The 18,490-nt window shown below is 41.2% G+C and overlaps 1 protein-coding gene across 4 annotated transcripts in view; it reads left to right on the top strand.

Moving 5' to 3' along the window:
* Window positions 1–17,617, top strand: part of Ate1 (arginyltransferase 1) — a 114,047-nt gene extending 96,430 nt beyond the window's left edge. For all 4 annotated transcript variants that reach the window (XM_021191919.1, XM_021191914.1, XM_021191911.1 and 1 more), the window contains exon 12: window positions 14,389–17,617. In XM_021191919.1, the coding sequence (XP_021047578.1) occupies window positions 14,389–14,567 (179 nt within the window). In that variant the 3' untranslated portion in view covers window positions 14,568–17,617. The remainder of the gene's footprint in view (window positions 1–14,388) is intronic.
* The last annotated feature ends 873 nt before the right edge of the window (window positions 17,618–18,490 follow it).

Raw genomic sequence — 18,490 nt, 5'->3', positions numbered from 1 at the left:
TATTGTTTAATAAAAGAAAAAATGACTATAGTTAACATTATTAGAATGTGTTGGGGAAATTTAGGGGGTATTTGTTCTCTTTTGGTTCACTTCATTCATTCAGTGGTGTGAGCATTGGATTGCAAACTCTTTGAGTTGTGGCTTTGGATTTCCAACTCTGTTTTCTTAGTGAAGCTTAAGTTGTGGTGTGCCTACTGTGCTGTGCTGTGCCATGCTGCAGTGTGTGCCTGCTGTGCTGTGCTGCACTGCCGTGTGTGCCTGCTATGCTGTGCTGCACTGCCGTGTGTGCCTGCTGTGCTGTGCTGCACTGCCGTGTGTGTCTGCTGTTCTGTGCTGCACTGCAGTGTGTGCCTGTTGTGCTGTGCTGCAGTGTGTGTCTGCTGTGCTGTGCTGCAGTGTATGCCTGTTGTGCTGTGCTGCAGTGTGTGTCTGCTGTGCTGTGCTGCACTGCCGTGTGTGCCTGCTGTGCTGCACTGCCGTGTGTGCCTGCTGTGCTGCACCGCAGTGGGATGCAGTGTGTGTAATGAAAGCTGTAGTGCACATGCCAGCTCCCAAGCTTCATCAGTGGTGTGTTTCTCACCCACTGCATACCAGCTTTAGATTCCTCAGTAAAGTGTTGCTTACATGGGAGCTTTGATTCGTAGTTTACAGTCAGTAACTAACCCCAAACAATTTTTTTTCAAGTTACTGTCTGCTTATGATCTGTACAAACTTGGAGGTTCAGGAGTGTTAGGATGGTGAAGACATTATATAACTGTGTTGTGTGGACTAACTATAGAAATATTTATTATCTGAACAAGTTTGTTTACCATTTAAAATGTGTTTTAATTAAAAGCTTCAACTGTAGTTTTAGCATCTCCTTCTTGAAAAACCCCATTGTTGTAAATTCTTTGATTAAAAACAAAGGTTCTTTTGCAGCACACTTCATATTTTTAAATTAGAGTTTTCAAGCATGTTCTCTTAAAGCACTGGAACTGCACTCAGGAAGGCTGGCCAAGGAAGGAGCCCTTCCGTTCACTTGTACTTTTTGAATGTGCTAGTGGTGCTAGGGTTTGCTTTTGGACACAGTTCTGGCTCTAGACTACAAACTACAGACATTTCTTTTCTATAACTGCATACTTTCAAAGTATGTCTGAAAACAAATAGTGCTTTTGAAAAACTTTTTCTGGGAGGAGAGGCAAAGGGAGCGGGGGGGGGGGCAGGGAGGAGGGGCCCCAAGGAGGAGGGGCCCCAGGGAGGGCCTCCGCTTTGTAGCTTTTCTGGTCTGCTCTTACTCTCAGTGCTTCATTTTGCTTTTCAAGTCCACTAAAGAAAATTACTCTTCTATTTTATAGTGTTTAACAGAAACATCTGTGTGAAAGTGAGCAGCTCTGCTGCCTGCAAGGGCCCTCTGCTTCTGTACACTCCTGTTGCTCTTTTAGATAGGGGAAGAGTTCTGAAAGATTAAACTGAGAAACTGGAATTTAGAAAGTCTTGTCTTTGGAGGACTTGTGAGCCCTATGGAAGCTGAGCTTTGTAAGACAGAGCTGTGTTTACTGCTCGTGTGGTCTACTTTGACTGATGTGCCTGCGCTTCACTGTATAAGACATGAAGCTTACGAGGCCTGTTGCCCCTCAACCCTCTGCTTCAAAGCAGGTGTTGAAAAGTGCAAAGTGTGAAGTAAAATGAGTGCCAAGAGTGCCAGGTCATTGTGGGTACCAGTCAGGAGCTAGCAAATGGGTTTCAGCGTGAACAGAAGGATTTGCTGGAAACACATACAACTCTGAAGTGCATGGACCATACCCTGCACTGCTACACACAGGAGAGTGTGTGGACAGGCAGAGCCAAAGTTAAAACCCCAGACATTGAACCTGCACAGCTAAAGAGGTTTCTTTCTTTCTTTTTTCTTTTCACTTTTAAAAGATGTCTCTTCCTTCCCTCTCTCTCTCCGTCTTTCTTTCTTTCTTTCTTTCTTTCTTTCTTTCTTTCTTTCTTTCTTTCTTTCTTTCTTTCTTTCTTTGAATATTTTCTTTATTTATATTTCAAATATTATCCTCTTTCCCAGCCCTCCCCCAACCCCTTATCTCATCCTCCCTTCCCCTTCTTCTGTAAGATGTTCACCCACCTACTCCCACCTTCCCGCCCTTTGTTTACCTACACTGGGGCATCTATCGAGCCCTTATAGGACCAAGAATCTCTCTTCCCATTGATACATGACAAGGCCAACATATGCAACTGGAGCCATATGTACAAATTTGATGGTTTAGTCCCTGGGAGCTCTTAGGGGACTGGTTGGTTGATATTGTTGTTCTTTTTATGGGTTTGAGTCCCCTTCAACTCCTTCTGTCCTTTCTCTAACTCCTCTATTAGGGACCCTGCACTCAGTCTAATGGTTGGCTGCGAGCATCCATCTCCGTATTTGTAAGGCTCTGGCAGGGCCTCTCAGGAGACAGCCATATCAGGCTTCTTTCAGCCTGTACTTCTTGGCATTCACAATAGTGTCTGGGTTTGGTAACTGTATATGGCATGGATCCCCAGGTGGGACAGTTTCTGAATGGCAGCTAAAGAGGTTTCTGAGAGAACATTTCTTCTCTCGACAGGAGCATAGCAGAGCAAGCTCTTTTTGTGTGTGTGTGTGTGTGTGTGTGTGTGTGTGTGTGTGTGTGTGTGTTTTTTTTCGAGACAGGGTTTCTCTGTGTAGCCCTGGCTGTCCTGGAACTCCCTTTGTAGACCAGGCTGGCCTTGANCTCAGAAATCCGCCTGCCTCTGCCTCCCTATTGCTGGGATTAAAGGTGTGCGCCACCACACCCCAGCTGCAAGCTCTTTGTTTATCAATTTTGTGAATAGAAGTTGCTCTGTGGAAGCAGATTGCAAGTCCCAACATTGTATCCAAATGTAACTCAATCATAACTCTTAGTTATGTGTGTTGAATATGAAATGATTACCAGACATTTTAGAGAATTTGACACAGTCTCTCTATATTAATGGAGATATCAGGGTCTTCTTTTGGGTTCTTAGTCTTGTTAGTAAAAGAATTTAAGAACAGACTCAAAAGGAAGCTCAAGGACAATTTTATTGGAGTTTAAAATAAAGAACTACAGGGAACAAGCTGTTAATCTCAGCAGTCTTGGAGTAAGGACATGAGGCATGGAGTCAAGCAGCCACATGGTGGGGAAAGGTGTTTTGGAGAAGGGTGACTCCCAGAGTATAGGGAAAGCATGCTTAGAACAGAGGTAGAAAGGGGAAGTGACTGGCTTCTCAGTCATCTGCAAAAGTGGGCGGTCTTTTGAAGCTCATGGCTGTGGCTCTGTAAGCTTCTGGGCTAAGGGCAGGGATTCTGAGAAGGAAAGGAGATTATCTCATTAAGGGGGAATCATTCTTCCCATTTCTTTCACGTGGCCCAGCACCTCTGCTCACATCTGAGAAATCATTTCTAAAGAGCAGGTGGAAAGATCATAAGGGCCAGAGGTGGTTGGTGACCACAAGAAAGCAGTGTTTTATACACATAGTAGGCCAGTTCCACACACACAGTGTAGCCACTGTGACATGACAGCATGCACAAGACTTGCATAAACTCAAGCCAAACAAAGTACAGTCAAGAAGAGAGGATGTAGACACTTGAGAATCATCCATTCCTGGCTGAGGTGCTATTGGCAATTGATAGCTAATAGGTGAGAGACAGCATTTGTTCTTCAACAGTGTATCTCTGATAGGTCTACTGTGTTCTAATAGAAGGCCACACATTGAAGAATATATAGCTGCACAAATTAGACTTGATTTTTTTTGAATCTTGTTATTAAAGTTGAGTGGGTAGGGAAGGGGTGAATATGATCAAAGCATATTATATGAAAATCTTGTGAACTTATTTAAAAGTTTAGTAAGAAACTGAGAAAATAAAATAAAAAGTTTAGAGTAAAATTGTAGTAACAAATCATGATTCTATGTGCTGCTGCTATGGCTGCCCATACTCTGGAGACATCCACACTCTTAAACTGGTTCTTAGGAGACCATCTGTGTCTGTCTCCCTCCTTACTGTTCTCTCATTTACTGTTAATCTACTGTTATTCTCTGTGGAGTCACTTTTATTGAATTATGTATGAAATGAAATGGAATCTTGTTATCTTGTATTTCAAGTTAGTGAATGAAAACATTACTGTATCAGGATATAAAATGACCGTATTTTGTGTGCTCTCAGTTGTACTCTTTAAATTTTATCACCATCACCATCACCATCACCATCACCACCACCACCACCACCACCATCATCATCATTCATATGTGTCTGGGTGTTTTGTCTGCATGTGTGTCTGTGAACCACTTGCTCTCACTTGTACTCCTAGGGTGTGCCTCTCTTGCTGAAGTCATAATGAGAACAGAAGTGGAAAATTATTATTGATTACCACAGTATGCTGTGCCAGAAAAATAGATAGTAAGTTTGTGACTTTCCACAATGTCAGAGTTTGTTGAATAACAATGAATTCACAAGCGATCATAACTTCACTGGCTTCAATTTACTGAGTAGTCCTAATTTTCCTTGATTGCTGGCTTTTTGCAATTATGGTTCTTTTATCTGAATTTCAGTTACTAATATCTCTCAGATTATCCATTCATTACGCTTAACACAGTGTGTGTGTGTGTGTGTTAAGGAATGATTGAATTAGAGATTAAAGAAGCCACAGAGGCGACAGAGCCTTAGAGATAGGCAGGGAACAGGTAGAGACACAAAGAGAGTCAGTATAGATGGTTCACTAAGACATGGAAGAGCTGCAGAGTGTGGAGATAGGAGCAGGTGGAGGATGAGCAGACTGAGGTGGTGTGCGGTTGGAGTAGGCTGTGTCGACAGGTGGGAGAGTGTTAAGTTGAAACCTCGGACTCTGCCATAAGTTCCTTGACTGCACCACAAAGTCAAGCAACCATTCAATGGAACCATTGTGACCACAGTATTAGAAGATACTCCCTCTCCCTCCACTTTTTAAAAATAATGATTATAATGATGTTTATTCTGACTTAAGATCTCAAATTAAATTCTTGCTAGTCCTTTTCTTAAAAGCTACTGTGTCTGTCTGTTTTTGTTTCTCAGTATTGGAACAGTTGACCACAATGTTCACAGTTACCTGCTAGTTTATCCCAAATCCCTTTATTACTTTACAGAGAATTTCTGCATCTCATAACAGTAAAATAGCATTGGCAGTTATGAAGTAGCAATGAAATAATTTTATGGTAGTGGGTCACCACAACCCAAGGAACTGTACTAAAGGGTCACAGCATTAGGAAGGTTGAAAACTGTTAGTCTAAGGAATACTGGATATTAAAAGCCAAGTGGTGATAATATACCTCATATACTGCTTTTTAAATTTTTTCTTTTAATATATTGTTACTCCGGTTCCCAACATGGTCTCCTTTGCATATGTTTAGAGTACCCAGAGGTATCTTACCGACAGTCCTTTGTCTGGCTTGATCTTGTGTAGGCCTGTGTAGGCAAGAATAGCTCTGGGAGTTGGTGCATGCCAACAGCCATTTTATTTCACACCCCATTCTCTGGCTCTTACTATCTTTCTGCTCCTTCTTCCACAATGCTCTGAGCTGTGATGACATCCATCCTAGTGGTGATAAAGATGGCTGTAACTTTTTGTTAAGGGATATAATCCAGTTACTTTGTAGAATATTCCTTAGTTTTTGTTCATAGTGCTTATTTGTAACTAGAGTCAAGTTACATAGTATTAGAAACAGTATTAGAAATGACAACTTATATCAGATGGCATATAGTGTCACTCATGTTACAGCTAGTGACCTGATGAAGTTACTGTAATTAATAAATATTTTGTGCAAAGATGTCTTCAGATGATGTAAGTATCCTGTCACATCAAACCTACATCTACTAGTTTTTATCCCCTTAGTAGAATGTTCAGATTCAGAATACATGAGTAGAAACTTGAGCCTCCTTTTTCATTATTGTTCCATAGTTTTACATCATATTTTTTTTTTTATTTAAAATTTGTATTTAGGACTAGGGAGATGGTTCTGTTGGTATAGCACCACTTACTTGCAAATTTGAGGACCCAAGCTCAATCCCCAGAACCCATGTGGAAAGCCAGTGTGTTAGCACTTATTAATAACACAAGCCATGGAGAGGTGACTGACAGGCAGATCCCTAGAAACTCTCTGGCCAGCTAGTCTAGCCTTCTTGGCAAAGTTCCAGGCCAGTGAGAGACCCTGTCCCAACAAAAAGTGTTCTTTTAGACATGAAGTTGTTCTCTTACCTCACACTCACACATAATTAGCTGTACAATCTGAACCTGCATAGTCTATTAAACCTGGTTGGCTTCCATTCAAAAAAATCATAAAATTGTTTGGAAATTAAAAGAGCCCAGAATATTTTTTTTTTTTGCCTTAAAAAAAAAGAAAAAAAAAAAAAAAGAATGGAGTTAACACTGTTTTTGGCATTCAACTAGACATAATAGTCAGTGGACCAGTATTTGGGAGTTAGAAAAATATTTTATATTTATGACTAATATTTCACTTTTCAGAAAGTATACTCAGACAATTCAGTGGTGGGCAAGAATTATAGTGTTGTCACCAAATGATCCTTGGTTAGTTGACTATCCAAATATAGAAAATGAAATTGGTCCCTAGCTTTACATGTGCAAAAACCAAAAATGAATTAAACCTAAATTAAGGGAGATAAAATTTAAAACTCTTAGGGAAAAAATAAACACAAAGTAAATCTTCATGGCTGTGGATGAGGCACTGGTTTCTCAAATATGGCATGAAAAGCACAAGAAGAAAAAGAACAAATTAAAGTCAACCTGACTTTGTTAAAATCAAAGCATCAGGTACTTCCAGACATTCTTAAGAAAGGAGAGTTTCTGGGCCTGGTGGCACATGCCCTTATCCAGCATTCAGGAAGCAGAGGCTGGTGGAGCTATGCGAGTTTGAAGCTAGCCTAGTCTACATAAGTTCCAGGCAAGGCCCTGTCTAAAAAAAGAAGCCATAAGAGATAAAAAGAAAGGAAGGAAGGGAAGAAGGGGGGGAGAGAGAGAGAGAGAGAGAGAGAGAGAGAGAGAGAGAGAGAGAGAGAGAGAGAGAAGAAAAAGTACAGTTGAAAGGAGAAAGTACTTAAAAACCAGATATTTGAGCATATATACAAATCAGTAAAATTTTAAGATGAGCAAATGATTCAGATAGATAATTTCTGACAAAATAAGCCATTCATGAAAAGATGTTCAACATCATTAGCTATCAGAGAAGTACAAGTCAGAACCACCACAAGATGCTGTACCCTGCTGCCGCGAATCCAGAAGGATGCCAGTGCTGTGCTGCACAGCAGTGTGGCTGTTCTTCAGTGTGCTGACTGCCAACAGATGGAAACTATTTCTCAGATGATGGAAATGCGCTAAAACTGATTAGATATTTGGTAGGACTCTACATGCACTGGAAACCATTCATTTATATAGTTGGTGAGTTTTTTGATATTTGAGTTATATTTCATAAAGCTGTAATCAATGATAAGTTACAAAGGGGCTAAGTTTAGGTTTGTTCTAGTTTTCATTTTTATCAAAAGGTACTTGTAATGATGCTGCTAAAGGTATTTCTTACAGAATATACAGATGTATTAAAGTTCTCTAGGATGAATTCTCAAAGCAGAATTTGAGCTTGAAGAAGGCATGGGAGACAGCATATCTGAAGGGCCCCTGTGCTGAGCACCATGCTGCCTTGCTGTCCTATGCTGAGCGTCTTTCTTTCTCATGTGTCCCCTTTATGGAGGCTGAAATAGTCTTCAGACCTCCTCTTACTCTAAACTTGGAGAGTTGGGTTTTGATTGTATATTTGTCCCCTTAGTTTACCGGTTGCTGTGACACAGTACACTGATAAAACCAGCATGAGAGTTTGGATGGATTCATTCTGGGTCACATTTCAAGGGTGCATGTCATGGTGGGGAGGTCAAGGCAGCAAGAGTTTAAAGTAGTTGGCCACCTGACATCCACAGTCAGGAGTGAGAGTGATAAATGTGTGCTGCTGCTGCTGCTGCTGCTGCTGCTGCTGCTGCTGCTGCTGCTGCTGCTGCTGCTGCTGCTCATGCCCCTTCTCTCCACTTATGCAGTTCATCTCAACCAGGGAACAGCACCACTCACTCAGGAAGGTCGAGATTCTCCCCCACACGCATGTCCAGATACCCCTGGCCAGGTGGTTCCAGCTGCTGTGCAGGTGACCATTCACATTGCTGTCACTTCCTCCTCTCACACATTGGCTCAGCATTCCATTCTTGTATCGGTTTCCCTGCTTATTTTAAGTTTATTTGCCATCTATACACCAGAATTCCTTTAAAACTATAAGAAAAAAAAACTTTCATGTTTATGTAATAGGGCTGTAACAATAAATTATAAAGTTATGCAGATTGTTGAATAGAAGGACACCTGCTAAAGGGTTCATCTCCTGTGAGTGAACAGTTGTGGGAGTGAGCGGTCAAGCAACCCCCTACAGAGTTTTCCTTGATTTAAATATCACCGAGTTGGCAACACATTTGGGTCATTGGTGACCAAATGCTCATCTTAAGAGAATTTGCAAGATTTGTGTTTTAATTTTATGAAATTAAGCTGTGATACAACTTTGAGAAAGGAGAAGTACAAGATCTTGTACCTTGGTAAGCTGGCAGCTTTCCTTGTCTGTCATGGCAACCATCTTCATATCAAAATAGCTTGTTCTGGATGTCTCCAAGTCCTCTCAAGGCCTCTGCGCCTGTTAGTTTAACACTTTAGATTTGTCTGTTGTCATGTTTATATTTATAAGTTGATTATGAAAGGGTTGTAAGAATTTCAGTTACATTTTTCTTCCTACTAACTAAATCATAATTTTTAATGTTTTAAGTAACTTATAGGGTTTTTTTTAATGTTTAAATTTCTTTTAATGTTAACTGTGTGGGATGTACTAAGAAGAAATTTCTCCTCCTTGAGTATATGACTAGATGGTCGTAAGCCACAGGCCATGCAGCCAAGCAATAGAATGACTATGTACATCTATAGAATGACTGTGTACATCTCTGGTGATGGTCAGAGCTTCCTGGAGTTCATGCACCATGCCCACTTCTGGGGTGATTTCCATTTTCTTCCTTAAAATATGATAGGAATAGGACCCAAAGCTCCATCTTTGACATTTAAATGCACCTGATGCGTTAGACACTGGACACTGGATTGGAGTTTGAGGAAAGGGAGAGATGTAGGCACAAGGATTATGTATGTGGACTGATATTTCCACTTTGGTTCTGTAATATCTTAGTTTAACAACACAGGTTGAAAGGGAAAGTATTGCTCAGGACCTTCAAGACCAAGTTCTTAGTCTAGAGCGACAAAGTGTTGGGAATAAGAGGCAAAGATGGGAGAAGGGGAAAGGAACAAGGAGAGGGAGGGAGGGGTATTTATCTTGGGAAGGAGCAGGACAAAGGACTGCCTCTGGGTAGAGAGGAGCCAGATGTGGCACATGGGAAAATGGCAGTTTATAAAGGTTCAAGAGGAAGCCTGTGTTAGGATGAGGTGTTTAATTGTAATTGGGCATCTTAACTACGTGACCCAAGGAGGGCTTTTGATTGCTGGACTTCAGTACTTAGATAGCTGGACCTTGGTAGTCAGCCCCAGGAGGAAGAAGTGGGCAAATAAGGCTTTGGGGTCTAGCTTTAGGAATGTAATCTAACGAGTTTTAGCAAGCTTAATGGAATGGAGGGGAGGGGAGAAGGGCAAGGCCTGCCAGAGCCATGCTCAAGCTGACCAGAGTCCCTTCACAGGTTCCTTTTACTGTTTTAAAGGAAATGTGGCATTTACTGAGTGCTTAGTAGTTCACTGATAATGAATTGATAAGTAGCTTGATGATTCTTTTTTTAAATAGTGAGTTTTTTTTTAATGTATAATTCCATCTTTCCTCTGTTTCTGTTAAAATATATCCTAGAAGATAAGTGTTCTTTCTAAATGTTGGAGGTTTTAGATTATCCTTAGCTTTTAAATTCTGTTCTTATTCTAAGTCTGAATTGTAGTTAGGATTTTTAAATGATTAACTTATCTGTATATGTATGCATGTGCTCTGTGTGTGTAGATACTTATGAGGAGAGAGCATGGGATCCCCTGGAACTGGAGCTACAGATGGTTATGATCTACTGTGCAGATTCTGGGAACCAAGCCCTGATCTTCTGCAAGAACAGCAAGTCCTTTTAACAGCCGAGCTCGGTTTAAGGTTTTTAGAGGAAAGATAGGATGTTTTGAAAATAGAAAGCTTAATTTTGTCATTTTAAAAACTGTTAGTAGCTTAATAATATACCTTCTTAGATAAGTAAATAAAATTACTTCCATGAGAATTACTAGTTTGGTGTCAGTGCTGAATTATGTCATATGAGCTAGAATTTGATGGTTTGGAGAAGTGTGAGAAGCAGCCTATTAGCTCTCATGAGCTGTAACCTAGTGAAGTCAAAAGGTGTGAAGAAACAGCCCTGCAGTGGGGGTGCACACCTTTAATCCCAGCACTTGGGAGGCAGAGGCAGGCGAATTTCTGAGTTCAAGGCCAGCCTGGTCTACAAAGTGAGTTCCAGGACAGCCAGGACTATACAGAGAAACCCTGTCTAGGAAAAAAAAAAAAAAAAAAAAGTCAGGGTGTGATAGTGGGACTAGTAAATGAATTTTTATTTCAGTAAATTAATATATTGACCATATTAATTCTCATTATAATCTGGTGGGCTTGTGATAAAATCAGAACCATATTGCTTGCAATATTAAAGACCCATAATGGGTTGGTAAATGCTTTCTTAGCATGTCCAAGACCCGGGCTTCAGTCCTCAGCACCACCAAAACAGAAAGTAAAACAGAGATCTCACAGGCTTCTGGGATGTCATTACTACTGCAGAGGAGATGGCTCCAAGAGCCGCTACCACCACCTCTTAGGATCAATGTCTGTTCTAAGCTGTTTCTAATAAAAGGAATAAGGCCTTCTTTGACAGGGCAGAATTCCAATCATGAAATTCTTGTTGGAACATATTCCTATGACATCTCAGTAAGCTGCCAGCTTTCCTTAGGTCCAGTGACAACCATCTTTCATATCAATATGCCTTGTTCTTTGAACTCTTCAGGTGCCATCAAGGAAAGGCCTTTTTGCCTTGCTAGTTTAGGGCTAAAGATTTTTGTTCATAAGCACTGATGTATCTATACGGCAACCACTGCAAGATGATTATAAAAGGATTTTTTTTTTTAAATTTAAGATACATTCTTCCCCTTTTAGTAAATAAATTTAGTTTTAGTGTTTGAAATATCTTAAATAGGATTTTTGTTGTTGTTTAGATTTAAATTGGTTTCAGTATTAGCAATATAAGATGTACTAAGATAAGTCTAGGGCTGGAAAGATGAGTCAGTGGTTAAAAGTACTTGTTTCTCTTATAGGATACCCCAGTTTGGTTCCTAGCACCCACATGGTGACTCACAACCATCCTTAACTCCAGATCCTGGGGATTTGACACCCTCTTCTGACATCTGCAGGCACACAGGTGGTACATAGACATTGAGGCAAAACATTTGAACACACTAAATAAGTAAATTTTTTTAAGAAACTAAATAATTGTGCCTTTCTTGAGGATGATCATATACTGCCACAGGCCACAAAGCCTGACAGAGTGATGCTCAGTTCCAGACATGTAGGCAGGTCTGGAGTCTGAGTCTGAGGTTGGGTGGGCTCCCTTTCTCTCTGTGCATTGGGCAGACAGACAATACATGGGCACATTCTCTGTTTCTGGCATCTGAGGTAGACTTCTCTTTCCTGAAGTTGATCTACAGTGAATTGTCCTGAGTTTGATGCTGTTTTAGAGCAACAGCTTCTGAGGAAGATGAAGCTTGAAATGTTTGTGGCTTAGTTACAAATTCCATGTCCGACCTTATATGGTAGATCACAGCCACACTTACATTGTATAAGATGTTCTGGGTCTGGTTTTGGTGCATAAAAAACATAGTGAATTTCATTCACACATTGGCTTGGGTTCCATCTTGCAGATCTCTTTACAAGTATTCAGGTATTCCAAAATCCACTATCTGGATTTTTGGTTGGATTGTGTTTTTTGGGAAGAGTCTTGCTGTGTATCCCAGACGAGCTTAGAATTCTCTATGTAGCCTAGGTGGCATTTAGCTTACGATCCTCCGGCCTCTCACTCCCAAGTGCTCAGATCACAGGTGTACCCTACCACATTCAGTCCATCCTGAGTATTTTGAGTCAGAGACTCAAACTACCTGCATTGGTCTTTCAGAAACTACCAGTTTCTGTTCTTTGCCTCCATTCTCTTCTGTGCTGCTATCTTTAACCAGCTCCTCACTGGTAGACTTTTGGGGTTTGTGGTCTCCAGTCACTGTTGTGAGCCCATGCACACAGAAGCATTTCTGTGCATGTTGCCCTGATTAAAAGCAGGACTTAAATACTTAAGAAAACTCTGGTGCTTAAGGTTCGTTCAGACCAGTTTTCATTTGGGATTTCTGCAGAAGGATTCCATGATGTTTGGGGAACTCCTAAAATCCTTCTCTGGTAATTCCAGTATGAAGTCAGCTATAGGTAGCATGGTTCAGTGGTTTGAATAAGTATACACGTTAATAGATAAAGTGTAACCCTCTCTCCGGATTAGAACTAGCAATAAGTCCAGTAATAGGAGTCTAGAGTCTAGAGGAATGTTGGCTTAAACATTATTTTATGTAACTATCTAAGCATAGGCAGCTTAGGTGGCGTGACAGTTTGTTCCATGAAGTCAGAGGTCGGTGCCCGCCCACCACCCCCCAGTCTTGTTTTCACTAAACCAAAGGTAAGCTCCCAGGCAGAAGTTAGGGATCCTGCCCCTGTGTTGGTACATGTACAGACTATAGTCTGAATGAAGGTACAGATGAATTTGTTCTCTCTGAAAGGCTCTTGCAGTCTCAGAGAACACTACTTGTGTTGAGCAGAACTGAGTCATAGGCCATAGCCCCTTCAGGGAAGGCAGGGGCACAGGTGTTCTTCTAGGTTGTTCTGTGCCTTGATACAGGCAATGAGCTCTTGTATATGGACACTTAGAAAGCTCAACAGCAGCAGCCATAGCACCCTGTACTGTGTTTTCTATGGAAGCTGTGAGAATCTGTCCTTTGCCCTCTGCAAAAGCCAGGCTTCTTTCTGCCTGCTAACTTGGCTGTAAGTCAAAGCCACAGGTAGCATGTTAACTGGAGACGTACTGGAGACTTATGTGGACTCTAGGGATGCTCTGGAGCATCGTAGATGCCACTGCATTTCAGAAAATCAGAATTTCAGTTGAATGCAATTCTTTGATTACTCTGTTTTGGCTAGTATACTGGGGAATGCCTAATGCTGTTGTGGGAAATATAAAAAAGAAAAAGAACCAGCTCATTCCCATGCTTGTACCAGCAACTCTCTGCCCTAGTGGCCTGGCCAGCCATGCTCTAGTGGGCAATGACTGACCTGTTCTTATCTCGTGGAGACACTCTGGCCTGGAGTTCCAGAAGCTTCTCCACCCAACTTGCTAAGTTCCCACTGGCGGGTCACTACTACACCAACCCTGTGCTTCAAATCCCCACGGCCTTTGTGATGCACCTCAGGCAAACCCACGATTTGCCACCATCGTATCTTTCTTGAACTGGGACGAGCCACTGCGTGAAGGAAAACACAACACAACTTGGTTCAGAGACAGCAGTAACTCAGTCGTTGGGGCCTCAACTAAAATCCTAATCTTGAAAGCCTCCTTAAATCTAAATCCTCTGGTGGTGAATCCTGACGGGCTCACTGTTGAAACCAGGAGACACTCGTAGCTATATCTTGTCCTTATGCTAGTCCCCTTCCAAAAAAAAGACCTAACTCTCTCCTGTTTCCTCTCTTCCTCTGTCCAACCTGGATGTCCCTCCTACTTGCCCAGTGATTGGCTCCTTTATTCATTAGGTGATTGGTCCACAAGAAGTCATCTGAGTATGTGACTCATTCCTTGTCTTCAGCCCCTCCCAGAAGAGTGGAATTAGCATCAAAATACAAACCGCACCAGACCCATCCACAACATATTGCATCTCACTAAAAATCCTTCTGTTCCCCCTGAGCTCGTGTCTCTAGCTGCATATGTAGCAGAAGATGGCCTAATCAGCCATCATTGGGAAGAGAGGCCCCTTGGTCTTGCAAATTTTATATGACCCAGCACAGGGAAATGCCAGGGCCAAGAAGTGGGAGTGGGTGGGTAGGGGAGCAGGGGTGGGGGGAGCGTATAGAGAACTTTTGGGATAGCATTTGAAATGTAAATAAAGAAAATATCTAATAAAAAAACATAAAAAAAATCCTTCCGTTCATTCTTATGAACATGCTCATGAGTACACTGCATAACAGGATATTACATGTGTGTCTGGTCTTTGACCCGTATGTGTTTCTTTGCAGAGGATGAAGGACGCAGTAAGGAACTTGACCGACTACGGGTGTTTCACAGACGATCTGCCATGCCTTATGGTGTTTATAAGAACCACCAAGAAGACCCAAGTGAGGAGGCTGCTGTGCTGGAGTATGCAAACCTTGTTGGACAGAAGTGCTCGGAGAGGATGCTGCTGTTCAGACACTGAAGGCCTGCACCTCAGCCCAGCACCAGCCTGGCTTCTCTTGCCACAGTCCCACCTGCGTCTCGGCTCCTGCAGCCATTCACCAAGTACATTCGTAGAGCTTTTTAAAAATATTTTGTGGAATTGTATTTATGAGAATCTTGTGGTTAATATAAAGATTTTAAAATATTCTATGATCTAGTCCTTTCATTGAGACTTGGCCTTTGGAGTTTGCTTCTGGAGCCAAGTGTGCTTAATGTCTCCAGTAAATAAATATTCAAGGAAGGAAAATGAAGAACTGAATCTAAGTAATTTTGTCACAGTTACTGTTTTGTCCTGGAGAAATTCTGACACAGAGACTATTCTTTTAGACCAGTGGTTCTTAACCTGTGGGATCACCATACCCACAGGGGCCGAATGTTAGATAACCTGTGTATAAGATCATTATAATTCATAATTGTAGCAAAATTACAGTTATGAAGTAGCAACAAAATAATTTTATGGTTGGGGTGGGGTCACCACAACGTGAGGAAATGTATTAAAGGATGGCAGTATTAGGAAGGTAGAGAACCACTGGCTAAGACCCTTGCAAGACGTTAGCTTATGCTGGGAAATTCAGATGGGGTTAAAGGTGAAGAGCACATTCCATCCCCAGGAAATGTGCCTTTCCCACAAACCAAAACTCTGTTACTCTGTTTGATATTCAATCTGCCAGTGTCGTAGTGTATAATAGATAACAGGAAACATAAACATTGCAAACATCAGGTGTTCACTTTGGGTGTCTGTCCAGGATTGTCCTGCCTGTGTCTGTTGTCTTGGCATAATTGTTTTTCTGTCACTAGTGTTCCCTTATGCCCCAGAGTTATCTCAGTTTGGATGATAAAATATACAGTGATCTTAGTGGTGTTTGTTCTATTTCTACAAATATAAGAAACAACTTTTTAAAGAGATGTTGTAATTCCTGCTTGATCTGAGGCTTATCCAAAGAAAATAGGTTCCTACTTTCCATTCTCTGGAACTCAGATGCTTTTTTGTGGTTAGTGATAGAAGTGGTTATTAACTAGTCCTGTAGCTATGCACAAGCCGTAGTGGAGTTGGTGGGGTCTATAGCCTCTGCATTCCTCATCTGATTGTGGGTCAGAGAGTAGGCACTGCCATGGTACTTCAGAATGGAGACCAGCCATTCACTTTGATTCTTGTGCTATTGGGCCTTCTGCTTGTTCACCAAATGCCTGCTGTCAAGGAGGCAGGCAGCCAGCTAGTTAATGAGGCACATCAGACAAGCGAGGAGAGGCTTCCCTCCAGTGCACTGGAAGCTGGGTGCACAGGTTAGCTCTTTGTTTGAACTCGTTCTCAGCTGAACCCTTCTGTGCTTCCTGCCTGGCCTTGGACCTGCTGAGAGCACCCTATCCTACAGTGAGGGTAGTGTTACTTTATTTCTTTTTATAAAAATTACTCCAATAGTAAGCAACTGAAACACTAAGAAATTAAAAGTCATTTGAAATCCCCCCAGGCATAGAGAAAGGAGCATTATGGAAACCCACAAATCTCTCGTCCACCCCAAATAAAATTGTGCAATCCTTGCTATGTAGTTGCCCTCAGTGAATGTATGTGAGATTGAAGATTGCAGAAAATGTGATAGGTAATCTCAGAATTATTGAGTAGAATGGGATCAACATATATGACCTTGGCATTGGGTAGCCAGGCATACTGCATCCCCCTTTTCCTGGTAGGTGGTGCCATGCTACCAGAGGTTTTGGGGGGGGGGCGGGATGCGGGGTCAGCCCAATATCTTACCCAAGCTCTGAGTTCCTCCTGCAGAGAATAGAGGAAAATGGCTCACTGTCTCTGCTTCTATACTGATGAGCCTACCCTAGGGTGGCCTAGTGAGGCTTCAGAGTGACTTGGGCATGAAAACTCTCTCTTCAGCTCAGTTGCTATGTTCTCATTCTGCCCTCCTCCCTCCCTCTATCCTCTCCCCAATATATTCTTTTCAACTAGTATGAAGTCTTAGGGGTCTAGATGTTGTCAAAGGTGTGTCCTTGGGTGGGACTGAGGAAATAGCCCAGTTAGTACAGTGCCTGAGTTCAGCTCTCTAGAGCCCATGTAAATTGTTGGGTCTGGTAGTATGTGTTTGAATGCAGGCACTGGGGATTCAGTAGAGGAGTGCCTTCTTGGGCCCACTGGCCACTGGCCTAGCCACTGGGCATCGAGCCACTGAGAGACTCTGTCTAAAAGGAGGTGGACAGCATTTATGAGGACATTAGGAGCTTGCTAATAATATTTTGAGCTCTTGAGTGAGTATCCATCACAGCTAGGGTAGAACAGTCAAGAAAGTATCCCAACTTGGCAGTTTTGTAAAGTGTAGCTGAGGTATCTGATTCTGTCAGTGATTTTCATCTAAATAAAGATGCGTGAAAGCCTTTCAGGGACAGCATCTGTCTTCTCCAGGCAGGAAGGTCTGTGTGTTCCATCTCCTTCTTAGTGTCCCCTTCTGAGTTCAGGTAGAGTCACACCTTCCTCCATGCCTACAGCACAGGGGTCATTTTGATTCTCAGTGTACCATCTTTATTTAAATTATTTTTAGTTCTCTGAGACTTTTGTTACTTTTATTACAGGTAATCTGAGCACTTTTATATTCTAAGATAGAAACTATATTATCAGATGAATATAATCACTCAAAATTATTTAGATAAAATTATTGTTTATGTTTTCTTTCAAGCAATCTATCCTATTTTTATCCATTTGCAAATGCCAGTTTTGTGTGGTTTCTTAACATATCAAAATTATTATGTAGAAGAATGTTCCTAGCTTTCTGAGTGTATAAATATTGTATTATTTCAGTGTGAATAAAGGTGAGAGAGAATAAAAACATTTAACCAAAGTGATTCTACTGTGGCTGACTTAAAAGAACAGAAGGAAGTGAGTGGGGATTTGACATGTTTGAATTACGAGTTATTCAGTGTGTGTTCCTCTCCTAAGGCAACCACCGGCTAGAAGTCAAAGTAAGTCTGACTGCATTGGAGATTTTTGTTCTTGTAAAAAAGCCCAAAATAAAAACATAATAATAATAATAAAGCTGTTTGTATCTGCAGTGGTTCTTGTCGTTCATTACTTAATAACAGGTAGGTCCAGCACCATATATGCCTGTAATCCTAACAGTCAGGATATAGAGACAGGAAAGAACAGTCAGTGTCATCTACAGGTACACACACACACGCACACACACACACACACACGCACACATATTTCCTTGAATACATTACACCTGTAATAAACATGTAGAAAATGTTGACTATATGAATTATAAAATTTAATTGTCAATAATCAGCTGTAGACCATTTGGTTATGTCAAAGTATGGGTGACTTCCTCTCTAGAGGATAAAATAAATCTCAATTTAAGCAAAATGTGTAAAATTTCACAGAAATTAGGATGAACTTTTTTATTTTATCCTAAGGGATTTCCAGAGATATTTTTAAAAATGTAAGGCCACAGTATACTTACTTCCCAGTTGTATAGGTGGTATATACTTACCAGTGCTTTGCCTTCCCTTGTGATAATGAGAGTCGTGATTAATGGATGATAAAATGAACCTTATTTTCAAGAGAATTAAGTATTGCTTTTAAGTTTTCTCCAGACAGAATGGTTATGGCTTTATTATTTTTCTTATTTGAAAGTGACAGTTTTTGCCAGCTGTGTTGTATGTGCCTATAATCCTAGCACTCAGGAGGCTGAAGCAGGTAGATCTCTGATTTTGAGGCCAGCCTCGTCTACAAATTAACTTCCAAGATAGAAAGTCACTTCTCATCACTTTCTGCTGTTCACATTCTGGTATATATTCTTTCTTTCTTTTTTTCTTCTTCTTCTTCTTCTTCTTCTTCTTCTTCTTCTTCTTCTTCTTCTTCTTCTTCTTCTTCTTCTTCTTCTTCTTCTTCTTCTTCTTTTC

Source organism: Mus pahari, chromosome 1, assembly GCF_900095145.1.
Source record: "Mus pahari chromosome 1, PAHARI_EIJ_v1.1, whole genome shotgun sequence".
Lineage (NCBI taxonomy): Eukaryota > Metazoa > Chordata > Mammalia > Rodentia > Muridae > Mus > Mus pahari.
Note: the sequence above shows the minus strand (reverse complement) of the source record. Positions and strands in the feature narration are given on the sequence as shown.